General features: G+C 37.1%; 1 protein-coding gene across 4 annotated transcripts in view; it reads right to left on the bottom strand.

Annotated features, from left to right (window-relative positions):
• LOC119187510 (MAGUK family member discs large 5) overlaps positions 1-16,167 on the bottom strand; it is a 192,635-nt gene extending 176,468 nt beyond the window's left edge. Inside the window, exons 1-4 of one of the 4 annotated variants that reach the window (XM_075878718.1) lie at positions 15,575-16,167; positions 13,754-13,863; positions 7,020-7,101; positions 6,195-6,307 (exon numbers count right to left, since the gene is read on the bottom strand). In XM_075878718.1, coding sequence (XP_075734833.1) covers positions 6,195-6,307; positions 7,020-7,101; positions 13,754-13,863; positions 15,575-15,605 — 336 coding nt within the window. In that variant the 5' untranslated portion in view covers positions 15,606-16,167. Of the gene's footprint in view, positions 1-3,493; positions 3,512-6,194; positions 6,308-7,019; positions 7,102-13,753; positions 13,867-15,574 lie in introns of those variants that run through there. The other 3 variants (XM_037435647.2, XM_075878719.1, XM_075878720.1) reach the window with 3 other exon arrangements.
• Positions 16,168-16,471: the final 304 nt, after the last annotated feature.

Raw genomic sequence — 16,471 nt, 5'->3', positions numbered from 1 at the left:
TTCAGTTCAAACATGTAAAACCCACCAGGCCTCAAGACTCCGTGTTGTAATTTCATTTTTCTGCCTGTGTGTTTAAGAAACTCTACTGTGCTAAGTTGCTATGATGTCCAAAGCTTTTGTGTTCCTATTCTTTCATTACTTTGTGGCTTTCTGCATCGTCAAGCCAGTCAAGACTGCCGGGAGATGCGACTTTTATTCAGTGTTTGACGTTACAAACTGGTCACTTTTTCAGTGTTGCGATGAATTTAGGACATAAGTGTAGTTTTGAGTTATTTTGTTTCCGTTCCTTCATTTTGTTTCCATCATGGGTCATTTATCATTTAGTAAGTAGGATGGCCAAACATTCTTATGTAGAATCAGTGAAGAACGTTTTCGGGACAGCCTTAACGAGGACATTAAGTTGCTTCAGGATGGCCAAATGTTGGAAATGCACGGTCCCTGAGGAAGGAAGTGAAGGTAGACGATGATGAGGATGGAGTGACATTGTGAAGTTTGTCCTGTGTGGCGTTTAGCAGCCTGTGTGACATTTAAGTATGGCCTCGGTGGCTTGTGTTTGCTTGAGAATTGAGTAAATTGTCCCTTTTTTACGTCTTGTGCACTTCAAAGAGACCAGCGTAGCTAACACAGTGTGCTCTGAACTGCCACGATCACACACCATCACACCTTTCATCTACAGTACCACTAGATGTGCAAGACAACAATTACTTAACCAAACAAAGAAATCCCTACAATCAACTGAAAGAAAAATGTTAAGGAGAATTAATGAATATCCACTTGAGTATACCTGCAATCTATCTCAGGTGCCAGTGAGTTATAAGATGAGCCAGATCACTCAATATTCTCAAGGAGAATGCTTAACTACAAGCTCTAATGCAGGGCTATTGTATACACTCAATATCTCTTTGTGTTGTAATTACAGAAAGTCTCCATAACAAGCTACAAAGTTCCGAATTCTCAACAGGCCTTTTACATAGTAACTAAACTGTACGTTTTCCACACATGGTTGATTAGAAAGCAGTGCATTACATTTGTTTACTAGTAAGGATGTCTACCAATTACTATATGTATATTAGTAAAAGCTAAAATGTTAAGGCTGAACACCAATTTGCATAGGACCAACAAGTTTATCAGCAGTCATTTTTGAAGATCGATGCATGACTCACCCATTTCTTCACACCATAAAACTGCATTATTATTTACCACAGCTACCAATAAACTCTAAGAATACATCTAGGTCAGTATCAGGAATTCTCAAAGCCTTTTCACTTGGTTCTAAGAAAGAAAAATATCTTACATGTTACCCCACTTTCACAATTTCCAACTCTCCAATCTCAGGAACAGAAACTATAAAATGCTACCATACATCCAATATTATCTTGTTTTATACAATTTAAAATATCTAGATGCACAATAAAGAGCAGTAAAACCAAGTAATATCAAATTACTAATACAATACAATATAATGTCACACATGAGTACCTTGATATTCAGTGCATCTTTTTCTTTTTTTGTACGGATGTGTTTTTCCTTAAACGAAAGACAACAGCTACAATAATTCTTCTTAAATATTTTTCTTTAGATAACATCAGACAGTCAAGTCACTGCAACAGGTCTATTCACTAACCAACTAAAACTAGTTAACTTCCATAGAAATTTGACAATTTGAAAAAATCTATGATTGATGTTGGCATGTGCACAAACAAAATTCATATTTTCTATCATATTCTCCAATTGAGTGCATAAAAATATTCAACATGCCCCTGCAATATTCAGCACTGCTGTGCAATATTTAGTGCTGATTGTGACAGCCTGCTGCGACATTGAATCCATCAATGTGTTCCTGCACTGTTAGCAATGATATGTTTGTAATAGAAAAGTATTGTGAAACATGAAATGCGTAATGTACAGGCAGTGAACCAAATTACTTAGAAACTAAACAATGGGGGAGGCATGCTCCTGATGATCTGTCTGCTGCTTTGCTACTGGACAACAAGTGAACTTTGATTTTTTTTTTTAAATAGTGCCATCCTAAAAACTGTTATCCTTATAATTGCACCATTTTAAAATATGTCATTTTAAACATGGTGCAAATCACTTTATCGAGTTGTCCACTGAAATAGCGCCATTGCAATATTAGCCATAAAACGATAATTAGAACTGACAAACAAGAAAGCCAGGAAATGTATTAGCCAGGGATGTTATTTGTAGCAGTTATGATGTATATATAAAAAAGTGAGGTGGACGAATAGATAACTTGTTGTACCGAACCTGCAACCTTTAAATAACACGTCCAATGCTCTTACAATGAAAAACGAGCCTTTAAAATTGCCTCTCTTCGGCCATGAAACAAGTCATTTATATTTTCCGTAAGTCAGCAGAGTACAATGGATGCTCAACTATCTATTGTGTACAAAAAAAGCAAAATGAAATTCATTATAAAGCTTATACCACCTTACCCACCTGTTCTTTTTTTTTTTTTTTAATGTATGTTTCGCCTATCCACTCGATCAGGGCTCTTAACACGTGGTCCGCTGACTGCATTCACTAATGGTCCAGCCTGCACATGACTGTCTTTTTTTTGTTATATAAATATGTTCATGTACTACACCGATGTGACTGGTCTCAAGCAAATGTTTCGTGAGGCACTCCATGCAGTCACCATTTAGAAACTGGTCATGTATTAATAACTCCAACAGAAACTATAGGATGACATTTCAGAATCAGTGCCCCAGTTTGGGTTCTGGTCATTCTAGAGATCAATAATATGTTTCTTGAAACCTGATGTCAGATCGTCTTCAACGATGAACCATATATGAGATATGAGAAAGGCCTTTCAAATGGCCATATCAGCTGACATTTTGCTCTAACACTGCCTTCCCCGCCCCCCTCCACTCTAGCTAACCTTTTTTGACATCCCGGCCTATAGGAAAGCTGAATTTCATGAATATGGCTCACTACCAAAGGTGAGTTTGAGATCCCCCGCACTAAAGGATTTAGTAGAATACGTCTGCTGATATTTCTTTTAAGTAATAATGATACATTCATTTCGTTGAAGTCTTGTACAACTGAATCGACATCTTGAAAGCATTTTGGCACCCAACATAAGCTGTAAATTCTCTGCACACACCCTGGCAACAGCATAACAAATAGGTATGCAGCTGGCTAGCACACCAGTAACACTGCACAAAAAAAAAAACCTTCAGGACAAGACACAAGACAGAAAATCTCTCCTTTGGATGTTGATTACTGACAGTTTCCTGGCCCCATGCTTGAGGTGCTCAAGGAGCTTGTATTATTATTAAGGGCATTACTAACAAATAGACAAAGGCAGCACTCAAGCTGAGCTACAACCCTTAGTAGTGGGTACATTCCACGGTACACACTACTCAGGTACAACCCTCAGTAGTGTGTATTTAAATTAAGCTTTGATGGCCAAGTCTGGCTAAGTCTTTCACATGATGAAAAAAAATTGAGAACTTTTGGGACAGCATACCTTTAATATATCTACACTCTTCTGTATTGTTTACTGCTTGAACACGCAGCCAGTATTCCTATCAGGAGCAGCATACTTGGCCACTTCTATGGGGCTATACTGAAGTACCACAGAAAGGAAATATGACAGCACTACATCTAGCAATGCAATGACAATACTCGACCCAGAAACTCACTTTCCACTACAGAAAATCAGTTGACTGTTTAAATCCATCTATTCCTGTAACTCATGAAACAATATACATAGCAACAGAAGAAAAACAGAAAATAAAAAACCACATTAAAATTGAAACACGAGACTGGATACAGAAGCACATATTCCTCCCATATTAGTGTTATGGTATGAATAGAAAAACAACAATAACGGAAAGGAAACGACGGAGCAGCTGCTGGAGAGCTGCTGTTTTTCCACTCATCCTCTTACAATATGCTGCACCAACAGACCATCATTTTGATGCTCGCATAAATTCAGCGAGAATAAAACCATCATTTTGATGCTCGCATAAATTCAGCGAGAATAAAACCTAGAAAAAAAAAAGCATGCACTAAAGACAGCAGCCCGAGCAGTGGCATACCTGTTAAAACTGAAACAAATCCCGGACATGTTTGAGTGATAAGCTAATTCTAAAAGGCAAACCAATAAACCACAATTTGACAAATTTCACGATCTAACGAAGAAATTTCTATCACTTGACAGGTACCCATAGTGTCCAATATTGTTATCATCCCCAATTGACAAAACTAACTAGACACGAAACATCATCCAACAAAGTTTTTCTCGAAATACATGAGTAAAGAAAGCGCGAACATTTTTTTTTTTTTAATTTCGACACACATAGGTTTTTGTTCACGTACAACTTTTAACGTTAACGTGGTGAGCATCTTGCGGCCATAGTCATGACCCTAGCTTTATTTTAACGAGGCTGCACACCACACGCCTGCATGGAACAATGCATTTGCAGTAGGGGATTTTTTGTTCAATGTCGTAGTGAATGCTCCCGCATGAACACTACAATGGTTGCTTTCATTATTTATTATCTATGCAACAAATAGCTCTGATCGTCGCTTCGTGATATTTTCGCTCACACACAATTGCTGCATTCTTACTCATCATTGCATATTTGCAGTCTATCATAGCTTCACGTGACTGTCTGTGTAGCCTGCATCCCCCGGACATAATTCCTCGAATGTTCGGACTGCCCTTCCTATTCCTGCAAATGTGCATGTGAGGGTTAGTAACTAATACAATGCAGTGGCAGCTGTTCAGTGTTATTACCTCAGAATTCTTTTTTATTTCAAAGTACCTGCAAGTCCAATTATCAACCTTACAAGCATCTCAATTTAATTGAACAATTTGAGCAGGTCATCACTTCATTAAATCAAGTTTTGACTCCATAATGAACCTGCGTCAATGAGACTTATAATAAAAGGGCTCAACTGCGCCACCAGCAAGGTGCTCAGTAGGCTCCAAAGAGCCCCCTACCGATCGACCGAACTGCTAAACAAAAACATTGTACAATAAAGAGTATATTGCTAGCAAAATATTTCTACTACCAGACTTCAATCCTATTGCTCAATGCAATGACGATTGAATACATTTTGTGTATAAAATGGTTACAGTAGGCTGTCAGCATCAGTGCCGATACTCCCATGTCGACACCAAGAAGTGACAGGCACAGCATGTCTAGGACAATTTGTAGGTTTAGAAGACACAGACCAAAAAAATGCTTGCTAATTTTTGAAATTCTATGGTTGCTGGAATGGCTTTATATCTTTCAGTTGTTTCTACTTCGTGAATAAAATTGAAATGCCCAGCCTCACACGCAAAAGATATTTATTGACTATACACTTTAACATAGCTTGTCAAAGCTACCACTTTTCTTGATGTTTCTGTCCCTCATTTATTGCCTGAAAGTCAAATTTTACCCAAGAATTATTGTTTAGCACATTCGAATGTCAATTTTTTTATACTTTTGTTTCCCGATTTTTTGATGCAGTGCAGCAGTACAATAAAAAGTGCCAATAAAAAGTGCTGTAAATAAGTAATTGAAAAGAAACATAATTAGTGGAACTTGACAAATATACAAGTACATGAAAACTTGTGATCACTGAATTAAGATGTTTGGAAAGTATAAATTAGGCTAAGTGAACTGCACTTTATGTTTCTTTCATTGCTTTTAGCCCAGCAGTAAATATTAAGAAGTCTTAAATACGTCAAAAGAACACACGTAGAAGAATGAAGACACAAAACTTTTTTTTGTCATTGTTACTATTTTATACATTATGCACTGCTTTCTCCAACTCAACGCATAGCTGCGCATTTGTTTCCGGGCTGCTGCAGTCGTGTTTCAGTCCCAGTAAAATTATTCTCCCGTTCATATACCAGCACACCCAAGGGCCCCTGCAGTCATAATTCTGAGCCTTCTTCACACAACTATAGCATCCATTTCTTGAAACGTTCAAACTTTTGGATGAATTTATGAAAATTAAGTTTACATATTATAACATGCCACATACTCTGCAAATAATACAAGGTGCTTGTCACTTTTGAACAATTATTATCAAATGCACATTATAAAAATTTAACAAATGTAACCTACCATGCCTACATTCAAATCTGCACATGCACAATGGGCCTGTTGCACTTTCATCAACCACATTTACTCATCCACTGCAAAGAAACTACCACAAATCAAACATACTTTATGTTTCCCGTGATAAAAATCCTGTTCCAATTTTACAGGAGGATCAGTAGGAACCAAATTGTTGTAGTCGTAGTCTCTACATGAGCTCAGAGACCAATCACTTGAGCTGGCTGTAAGAAAAAAATAAAACAATTATGTAAAAAAATATTACGGGCGCTTTCATAGCACTTTCCATTGATTAACAGAATGCCTCTAGGCTATGTGGCCTCACATGAAAGTTTTTTTGCAATAACGGTGAACACAAAACTAATAGAAGACAAAGAAACAAACCATACTGAACTTGTAAAGCAGGCTACAAGAGCAAAAATGAGTACACTGATAACATAAGACAAATGTGTCATCAACCTTAATTATTTATCACACATAATATTAAATTCAAACCATGTTTTGTTTGTTTTTTCATAAGTTCGCTCCACTAGGCAGACACTTCAGCCATTGGCCTAAACGTGCATCACTTGACATGCAACATGAAAAATAAGGCTCTGGTGTACAACTCGAATTATCTGAAAACCAAAATTCATAGACACCACACAATTGTAAAAAATGGCATGCAACTTAAGACAGGATCTGCTGGCACTGATCTGCTGTATAGTTACAGCAAGCAGCATGCAATTATCCTACTTGAGGTTTACAAACACCACTGGAATACAAATATAGTTCTATGTGTAATACAATAAGGTGATTGAAGAAATTAATTGTTAAAATAACAAAATGAGAATATAAAGAAATACTGGTGCCTTAGTGAACAACAGCACCACGAAATAAATCAGAACACATATGCAATATGGCGAATCCAACTAAAAGAAATAGCGAGCAACAGACCATGCGTTTTCCCCATGGAGGGATTAAAACGATCTCCAGCCATAGTGAGCCTTCTGTACACATTGTCGTGGTCAGCATGCACCTAAGAAAACACAGGAAAAAAATAACAAAAAAAGAAACACTCTAGTTTCCATTAAGAAAAAAACCACCATCAAATAAACAAAATCATGCCATTGTTCACAATGTACAACCACTACTATTCAGAAGTCTGCACACTGCTAATTAGATTCTCAAAAAAGTATGCATAAATATTGCTTTAAAGAAAGTACAACCAAATAAAAAACAACTTGTTGAATTTTAGATTTGAATGACACAAGGGCCAGGTAAATAATGTACACTCAAACCTCGTTATAACTAAGTTTCATCATACACAAAAATAACTGTTACAAAAGAAAATTCATAATAAAGGTATATTACTAACCCTTAATCTATTACAAGACTATTCTTCGTTTACTTCTTTATAAGCAATATTTCGTTGTAACTGGATTCATTACATTGAGATTTGAGTGTACATATAAAGTAGTTGATGATGATTAGATTTTCTTTACAAAAGAGCAAAAAACAGAACAGATGGTAATGACTGGACTGGTCACTGGCACATGAACTGCGGTTGTAATATTGTCATCATAATGTGCAAAAGCAACGGCTGCAAAATTTAATAATGTAGCAATAGAAAACGTGGCATGAAAATATGGTGAGGTACATTTTAAGAATAAAAAACTGGCATCAAATGCATCACTACAGCCAAAGTCGGAAGTAATATTCTACAGCCAAAGTCAGAAGTAATATTTTATTTGTTTTCCAATAAACTACTGCCCCACCAGATCAATGAAGGAAGAGCTATGCTATGGCTATTCCTTTTATTACAGCAACAGCCTCCAGTAAAAAGCTCCTCTAGAAATTATTTGGTCATATAACCTGTTGTACACAGACATCATTCAGAGATACTTGCTTCACGAGAAAAACCTATGGACAGAAGAATCGAACTGGTCAAATATGAGCCACATTTTCAAAGGACATCACTGTGGTAAACAGTACGTAGAGGGCAACTGTGTTTGTGTACGATGACTGTTTTGTCAATCCACATCATTAGTATTAGATAATGTTGAAGTTAGCGAAAGGATCTAAGATTTTACAAATTTCGTATGACTAATGACTTTGAAATTATCTACACATCTGGGAGAAAGACTGTACACAATCTACAAAAACAAAAAAATGTCCTAGTCCTGCCTGGCAAGTATACATATTTTTGTGCCAAATAAACCAAGAGATGTCATTCCACAACTATCCTGTAATGTATAATGTATAATGTAATGTATAATGTAATGTATAATGTAATGTATAATGTATAATTACTCAAGTAATGAAAACCAGCAGTTGATAGGGTTGTTCAGTTTCTAAGCTAAAAGCTTTATTTTTGAAAAACTTGACTATACTTTGATTTTTTTGCAGTATAAATTAATATTAGATGTTGAGACTGATACAGCGAAATTTCTACAAGTGCATACAATGCTTCCACTGGAGAACTTCCTGGATTGAAAAATGAATCCATGAAAATCTAAGCCAGGAACATGCAAAGTAAATGAATGCAGCAGTCCAAATAATGCACTTATTTCATATACTATCGAACAGCCAAATTATTGAAAAAATTATGACAAACTTTATATGCCCTTGAACTTTCATGGTTCTCAGCCATCAATGGCTCATGTTGCTCCTCATTAACTACAGGATGCAAATAAGTATCAAGAAAGTGTATATAAGACATTTTAATGGACAATAAAAATTGTCATGTGAAAATTCTTAGAATCCTCAGCCCATACTAATTGCTTGCATTAGCTTTGTAATAATCATACTGGCAATATCAAGTTTTAAAGGAGATACTTGCACCCTTCCCACGTTGAAGAATATGTGGGCAAAATTTCATTCTGATTGGGCTATCATAAGTACCACAAAACATGTCTACTCTCAAGAAGTTGCCCAAAATTATATATTGAGAAAATGCACATTAACCCATATATTCCAAAACTTAGGAAACTTAACAAAACAAATTTATTTCCCAAAAATGATTGCTTCTACGACCTCAGAAAACAGAATAAGGCTTTTATTAAAAAAAACGCCATCAAACAATGGTTTTGCAATATCCTGTATGTAGGACACCAACGTTTTACACACCACGAACAAAAAACATTAGCGTCTATCACTGTCGTATGAAAATGACTACCCACCCAATAACCAACAAACAGTCGGCAAAAATGTCAACAGCATAGAGAACAATTTAACTTATATTTTTTTCGCGGCATGGCACTCCGCTACACGCACACAAAATAGCCATTTTGTTACTGCAAAGACGCGGCTATTAGTAGCCCAGCGATCACCTAGACTTGCATGTGAGGAGGACAGGGCATCAAAAAGACACCTTCGGTGCCGTTGGCTTTTATACTGAAAAACGTTCGAGTTACACTAAAAAGTTTCAGCGTCCTACCTGTAGGACACTGGGCATATATGGGATAAAGGCATAAGTCAAAGCTCATTTATGTGGCAAAAATTGAATATGATTTCTTCCATAACGAGAGCTTGGCAATGATTGTTATTTTAAATGCGGCTTTAGTGAATTACTCATGCGAAATGAAATGGTAAGCAGCCAGATGAGAACTTCCAAGGAACTCTAGACAATGAGCGTTTTGGTTTTTGGTAGCCACCCTGTCCTCTTTAAAAGCAATTTTAACTTCAAGTTTCACTACAATGTTAGGTTCTTTTGTTGTGAAAGTAGAGAAACCAAATGTGTAAAAGCAAATAAAATAAAAATACCTAATTCTGGGAAAAACTTACATTTTTTTACTTGCATCTCCCTTTTAAAACATTGATGACCCTTATACATGAACAAGATGAGCGAGTAAGAACTCAGCTAACATTATGAAGCAGCTTATTTACAAGCTGCTTCATAACCTTACTCTTTCGTTAATGTCAGATGATGTACTTAAGAATAAAAATGTTACAAGATTTGTAGCTAATAACAATTATTTGCAACCCACAGTTCGTACTAACTACACCAAAAATAACATCTGCATTCACTACAATTTAACGTTGTAATGATTTACCTACAGCTATCGAATCTCGTGTTTCTCTTTCAGTCTTTAAAAATGACTTTGGGCACCACTGCCTGCAATAAGCGTACTCATATCATGGCTTTGCAACATCGACTATTTTTTCTTTCACTTGAACCTTAGTTTATTTATTTATTTTTTTCTCTGCTTTTTCATGTTCTGCTGATTTGGACTAAACTGCTTTATTAATTATGTTTTGATTTTTCCAATAATTACACTCATTCACTATGTTAGTCATTGCCCTCAATGTTTTATGATAAACAGAGGATACCACTACAGTTCCACTCTGGAACTCTCGCCTATATATTTGAAATTTTGTACTACTTTATTGAAAGCAATAAAATTGAACTGAACTGAACTCAACGTGCACTGGCCCAACATTGTGAAAAGCCCAACATTGTGAAAAGAACTGCAATGCACTGAAGAGGCTGTCTCCCTCAGCACACACGAGAATATAATGTAAATGTCCAGTTAAAAAGAGACGGGAAAAAAGAGCATGGCCATTACCATTTATAAGCTGTTCGTTGTCTGAAGCACAACAAAAGGAAATAATAATTCTCTACTAAATGCCTGGCAAAATGAAGCAAAACAGTTGGGCACATTTAAGAATGTTTCTATGTTGCATATTTCGACCACCTCCCACTTTCGATGCCAGTTAGATAATTATTTGCAGTTTTCTGTTGTCTACTCCTTGTCCCATTTTTTTGTTTCTGCTCACTTAGTGAGGCTACTTATAACACTTGCACCAGTGGATCGCGTTACTTATTAATGTGATATTTGCTATTTGTCCGTTCCTTTCCAGCTGTGCACAAGAAAACTGCAATATCCGCTGTCTTTTTCTTTACACTGCATAAAACTTAGGAGCCATGCCTCTTGCAGACATGCGAAAAAGTTTTTTTTTGTATGTTTGTAGTTTAACCAAGAAACAGATAAATACTACACATTGCACACAAACAACAGGCAACCTAAAGAGGTATTTTAGACTACCTGCTGTTTTTCATGACCACACTCTATTTTGATGTGCTTTGATTTAAACTCCATCCATTCCTTGTCACAAGAAGCTTCACTCTGACGTAACAGCAGCCATGTTTCCCGAGTACTAGACACAGTAAGCTTTAATATTTGAATTAAAATTTGATCGAGAATTTTTTGAAATACGTGCACATTTCATAACTTCTAAAAAATAGGTATGCCATAAATTGTAACCAATTACAACTTCCTAATATAAATAACGGCCCTGAAATTAACAGTTCATTAACAAGCTTTTGTTAAGAAGAAAACACATCAGTATCGTTTTAGCTGAGGCACAATATTTCTGCCTAGACAGAGAGTTCGTGAGAAGAAGTGACACTAACCTGACTGTCATTGGACTTTTACAAAAAAAATCTGCATATTCTAAAAAAGCACCCTGCATACCCCAGACCAGTTTTTGTTCAACTGGAAAACTTGAGTCTTGCTCCATTGCATGTTCTTGCATTAATAGGTGCTTATCATTTCAACTTCATGCTCTAGCTATACTTTTGTACATGCAGTGCTTTCTTGAAATTTTCATTTGCGAACAATTTTCGTAAAAACCTAAAAATAACCTTATATAAATTGCAAGAAAAATGTTGTACAAAAAACAAATTATGGTATGCCGACCACAAAAGAGACCGCTCATGTTCCCACAGCCGTAGAGCCAGCAACCAGAACAAAAAATTTGGTAATGAGTTGAACATAAAAGTAGAAAGCTTGAACAAAAAAAAAAGATTATGCAACAATGCATACCAACCAGCCTTAAAGCTAGCATCTAGACACGGGGCATCAGAAGAGATGTCAGACGTAATGCCATGTGGAAAATGACCAGCTTCATGGAGGTGGTAGGTTAAGCAGATCAAATTTGTCCCTAGTAATGCTTCATTTTATCATTCAATATTTATAGGATGTATATTAAGTATATCACTGTTTAAATAGCATGTCATAGCTATACTAGTGTACCAGCAATACACTAACTACCTGAAAAAAGCGTTTTCTTTTTTTTTTTTTTTTTTTAATGCACACCTGACATAAAACTCAGATGCATGACGACATTGTCCACTGAGTTGCAGTTTCCTGTATGCTGGGCACAGCATCATGCAAAGGTGCACTAATATGTTATGATAAGTTGCCAAAGCCACATTCCTGCCAACAAACTATTCACGGACATGAAAAAAGGAGAACATCAAGTGCCAGCAGACAATTACGTGAACATCATATAGTATTCTCCCGCTTGTGACAGGAGCCACCGAGGGGTCCGCCCCAGGCTAGCAATTAGACCAAGCTGTTTTATGCGAAAGGCACAGAACCCCCACTTTAAATGTCTCAAACTGTCAACTTCAAATCAGACTCAGCAGTGAAGTCAAAAAAGCTTCTACGCTAAGAGTAGTCCATCAGCAATGTTATTCTGCAAATGAAGCTTATCACCTATTTATGGCATAATACAGTACCAGTGTTGCAATGCCATTATGGGTGTTCAAACATAATTTTATCTAAAATCAACTCAATTAACAGGAGCACAGCATAATCAATTTATTTGCTTTTCTCCCCTACCACCAGATAAAAGACCTTTTTTTACATTATGTACAAATCTTCCAATACATTAAAGTCTGCATGTCTTCTGCCAAGAATGACCTGTCCACCACTGCCATGTCCTGCCAGCAAGCAACACTCCCATACACAGCGTTTGTGCTACATTCTTGATTAGAAAGTCGCCTGAGAACGGTGTTATGGAACTGTACAAATGCACATTCCTCTATATCGATACTGACACATAGAAACCACCCTATAAAATTAGTGCTCTGCTTTGCTCATATCTTAATAATGTATGATTAGTAATGCCACTATAATTTGGCTATTTATTCTGCTCTTTGCCATTACATTACCTAATTAACTCACAAATAAGTGTAACAACAAAACAACGGTGCCACACCAAACATCATAACGCCTTCTGCCCACCACCAGCTTCTCTTTCTATTCTTAAAAAGGTGTTCCATGATGAGCAATGCATATCTGAATGATTCTTGCATAACTAAAAAATACAAATAAGAGTGTGAACCCTGATTAGGATTATAATGATTCATCTTCAAAAAAGTCGTACAGCACCGATAAGCTGGCAAGTGTACCATTAGATTATGCTATTTTCTCCTCACGTTTTAGAACAAACGTGCTTTGGTTGCATGTGGGGCTATGCCTTTCAACTTGCTTATAGAACCACACACAAATGGTACACTAAACCTCCTTAGAGACACAGGTAACCATTAATTAATTGCATTACAATATGCACAATGGTTGCCTAATCTATAGATCATTTACTCCCAGCACTTCCTGGCAGTGTTACAATTCGAATGTACAAGGCTATCAGATCAAAATACTCATTTTAAAAGCACAATTGCTCCAAATAAGGTGTTGTAAACTGCCAAGAATTAAGAACACCATAATGCCCCGATAGAACACGGTGGGCACCTTTAAACATTTACACAACTATAACACATACCATGGGTATTACTGAGTACGTAGTATAGTACATACTCAGTTAAGTCCCCATGGTGCACAAATTTCTGCACATTCTTACTACAGCACACGATTGACATCTTCAAGCATCACCCGCCTCACCTGGCGCATGTCTCTTCGTGGTAAGTCACGGTCGGAAGACAAAAGACAATCTGCCTTGCCGTGCCCTAAGTTGACCGACTGGGACATGCCAGGTGGCTCATCAGTAGCACCTGGTCATGATATAATTTTGCATATAAGAAATCAAATCACAAACACAGACTTGTTCAGTGTTTTCTTCTTGATTTCAATTTTTTTAATATATTTCTCATGCCTTATAAAAGGAAGCTTAAATTTTTTTACTGGCATAAAGTAATTGCCATAAAAAGAAACTTAAAAACTTTTTAAAGGCTTTTCTTTGCCTCTTTTCCTCTAGCAGTATGAAGAATGACTTAGCAACCACACTGCTAACTTCCTATCTTTTTTCTCTTTCTTTTTGCTTTTTGAACATACTACGTGAAGTTTCAAATCGGCTGACACAATTTTTAAGCCTGTAGCAGTCAACTTTATTGTTGTTTTTCAATCTTTCAATAGTGTGAAGCAAGTATAAAGGCAAACAGAGCATTAATTGGGGTAAACCAGCAACTTCAAGTTGACCACTGATTTAGGTAAGTTAGCTTCCTTAGGCATATATGACTGGGGTTTTTATGTACCACATTAACATGTAGGTTAAATGTGTATTTACATGTAGATTTTTGTATTTACAGTTGCAGCTGTAACTGTACATAATTTCACAAAACTACAGGTGACATATTTTAGCTAGTAAATAAACATTACTAACTAAAATGTCTATTTTTCTATATGTGCATGAGAGTTAAAGTACGTTATGACTTTTGATCTACATATTAAGCAAATAATTTCTTTAGAGTACTAAACAAAGTCTGAAAGAATTTGTTTCTGATGTTGTGTGCAGATCAGACCTCTATGGCCTGAACTGCATACAGCATCGAAAATTCATCCTCATGTAAGCACTTCATATGCATAACAGGTTGCTCTTATAAAAATAGTTCCAATTCATTACACTGTAAGGAAAAGATATTTTGTTACATCTATTCATGTATACACACTTGGCGAAGCACACAAAATGCCGACATAGAAAATTAAATTTAATCTCTAGACATGTTTGCCATTCCATTATTATAATCATATAACTTGGCAGCTGGCAACCTGAAGCTAGAACTGTTGACATAATCAAGACGCAAACTGGTTTGACTAGTGCAATGCAGACATAACAAGTGCAGCGCCCTAAAGCAGCAAATTTATACTGCTAGCAAGTGAACCCAATCGACATTTACATTACAAAATGAAGCGGTGGGAAAAAAAAAAAAACCCTGCGTCCGCTAACTGGGACGATCCGGGCACATAAGCATCACCACTTTATATGTGTACGTTATCGAGGCCAGCGATTGAACTCTAGCCAAAACGACTACTAGAGCGGAAATAAGAAAAAAACACACGACAGATTCAACTATTCTGGAAAGTCTATCAAAGTAGCAATCTAATGTCATACGTGCGAGTGCGTTGTACGCTATCCCAGAGCTGTTCTCGAAAGTTGTTCTACTTTCGACGTCACGAGAGCACGGCAGGGCAAAAACAAAAGTTCACATGCACAGTTCTTTGGCCGAGGCTACAAGGCAAGCAATCGCCACTGCAAAATCGGCGACTCTATGTCCCTTGAACATCATGGTACCAACAGAAGCAGTTCAAAATAGCAAAACTAAAGATGAGCACGGAGAAACTGGCACTCCGTTACATGGTGCAGAGGAGCACGTACTGACAAACTAGGGCACCATACATAAGTGATGAACGATAAAGAAGTCGAACTATTAATGCTACACTGAGAACCTGCAGTATGAAATAGAATCGAAATAGCAAGTTGCTTACCTGAATTTTTGCCAGAACCGCCGAGATACATGATGGTTCTCGTAGGATCTGAGATCGAATGTGAATTTGCTACCCAAGGCAGCCGACTACGCTAGTTGAAGGACATCGATGTTGAAAACGATCGCAGCTAGCCTGATCACAACCGTAACTCGCGAGATCATCATAAGAGTACAGGCTCTGAACGATGATCGACCGCGAAAGTTAACGTGGTTATGTGTGGGCACCTCTCGACTCTACTATGTGAGGAGTGAATCCAAGTCCCCGCATACCCGCCATGTCAGCTATGACGCGGCAGCCGATACTAAAGCCCCCGCAGGACATGATCGCGAATTGGACGCATTTATGTACGCTCTACACCCTCCACAAACGGTAACCGCAGTCCTCGTACAACTACACACGCCGAATAAGCAGCGCACTTGCACCTCAAAACGCCAAAGCACAGAGCGGCTGAAACATAAACAAATCTAAAAAGTCGGCGCACGAGCCAAGCCTGCAGACGAGGGAAGAAGGCATCATCTAAACATTACACAAGCTAGCCAATAGTAATATTATGTTTTTATATATTAACAATAGTAAAATTATTCAACTACTATAGTGCCTTGACAAGTCTTAATAGATTGACATCACAAATTTTTTTTCTCAATGTTGCCCGCTAGAGAAGTCACAAGCATTCCGAAACAGAAACCAAAAAAAAGGCTTTTTTCCCGATCGATACGTCCTCCCTCGCGAAAGCGTCGCAAACTAAGTGGCAGCATGAAAAAGATGCAATTAAAGGGCCTTCTCTTCCCAATTTTCACGTCCCGCTGAGTGGTACCAACTCAAACAGGTTCTGAGTTTTTATTTGCGGTGCAATTCATTTGGCGAAATTCAAGAGACACGCCACAAAAGAATATTTGT

Source organism: Rhipicephalus microplus, chromosome X, assembly GCF_043290135.1.
Source record: "Rhipicephalus microplus isolate Deutch F79 chromosome X, USDA_Rmic, whole genome shotgun sequence".
NCBI classification, from domain to species: Eukaryota; Metazoa; Arthropoda; class Arachnida; order Ixodida; family Ixodidae; genus Rhipicephalus; species Rhipicephalus microplus.
Note: the sequence above shows the minus strand (reverse complement) of the source record. Positions and strands in the feature narration are given on the sequence as shown.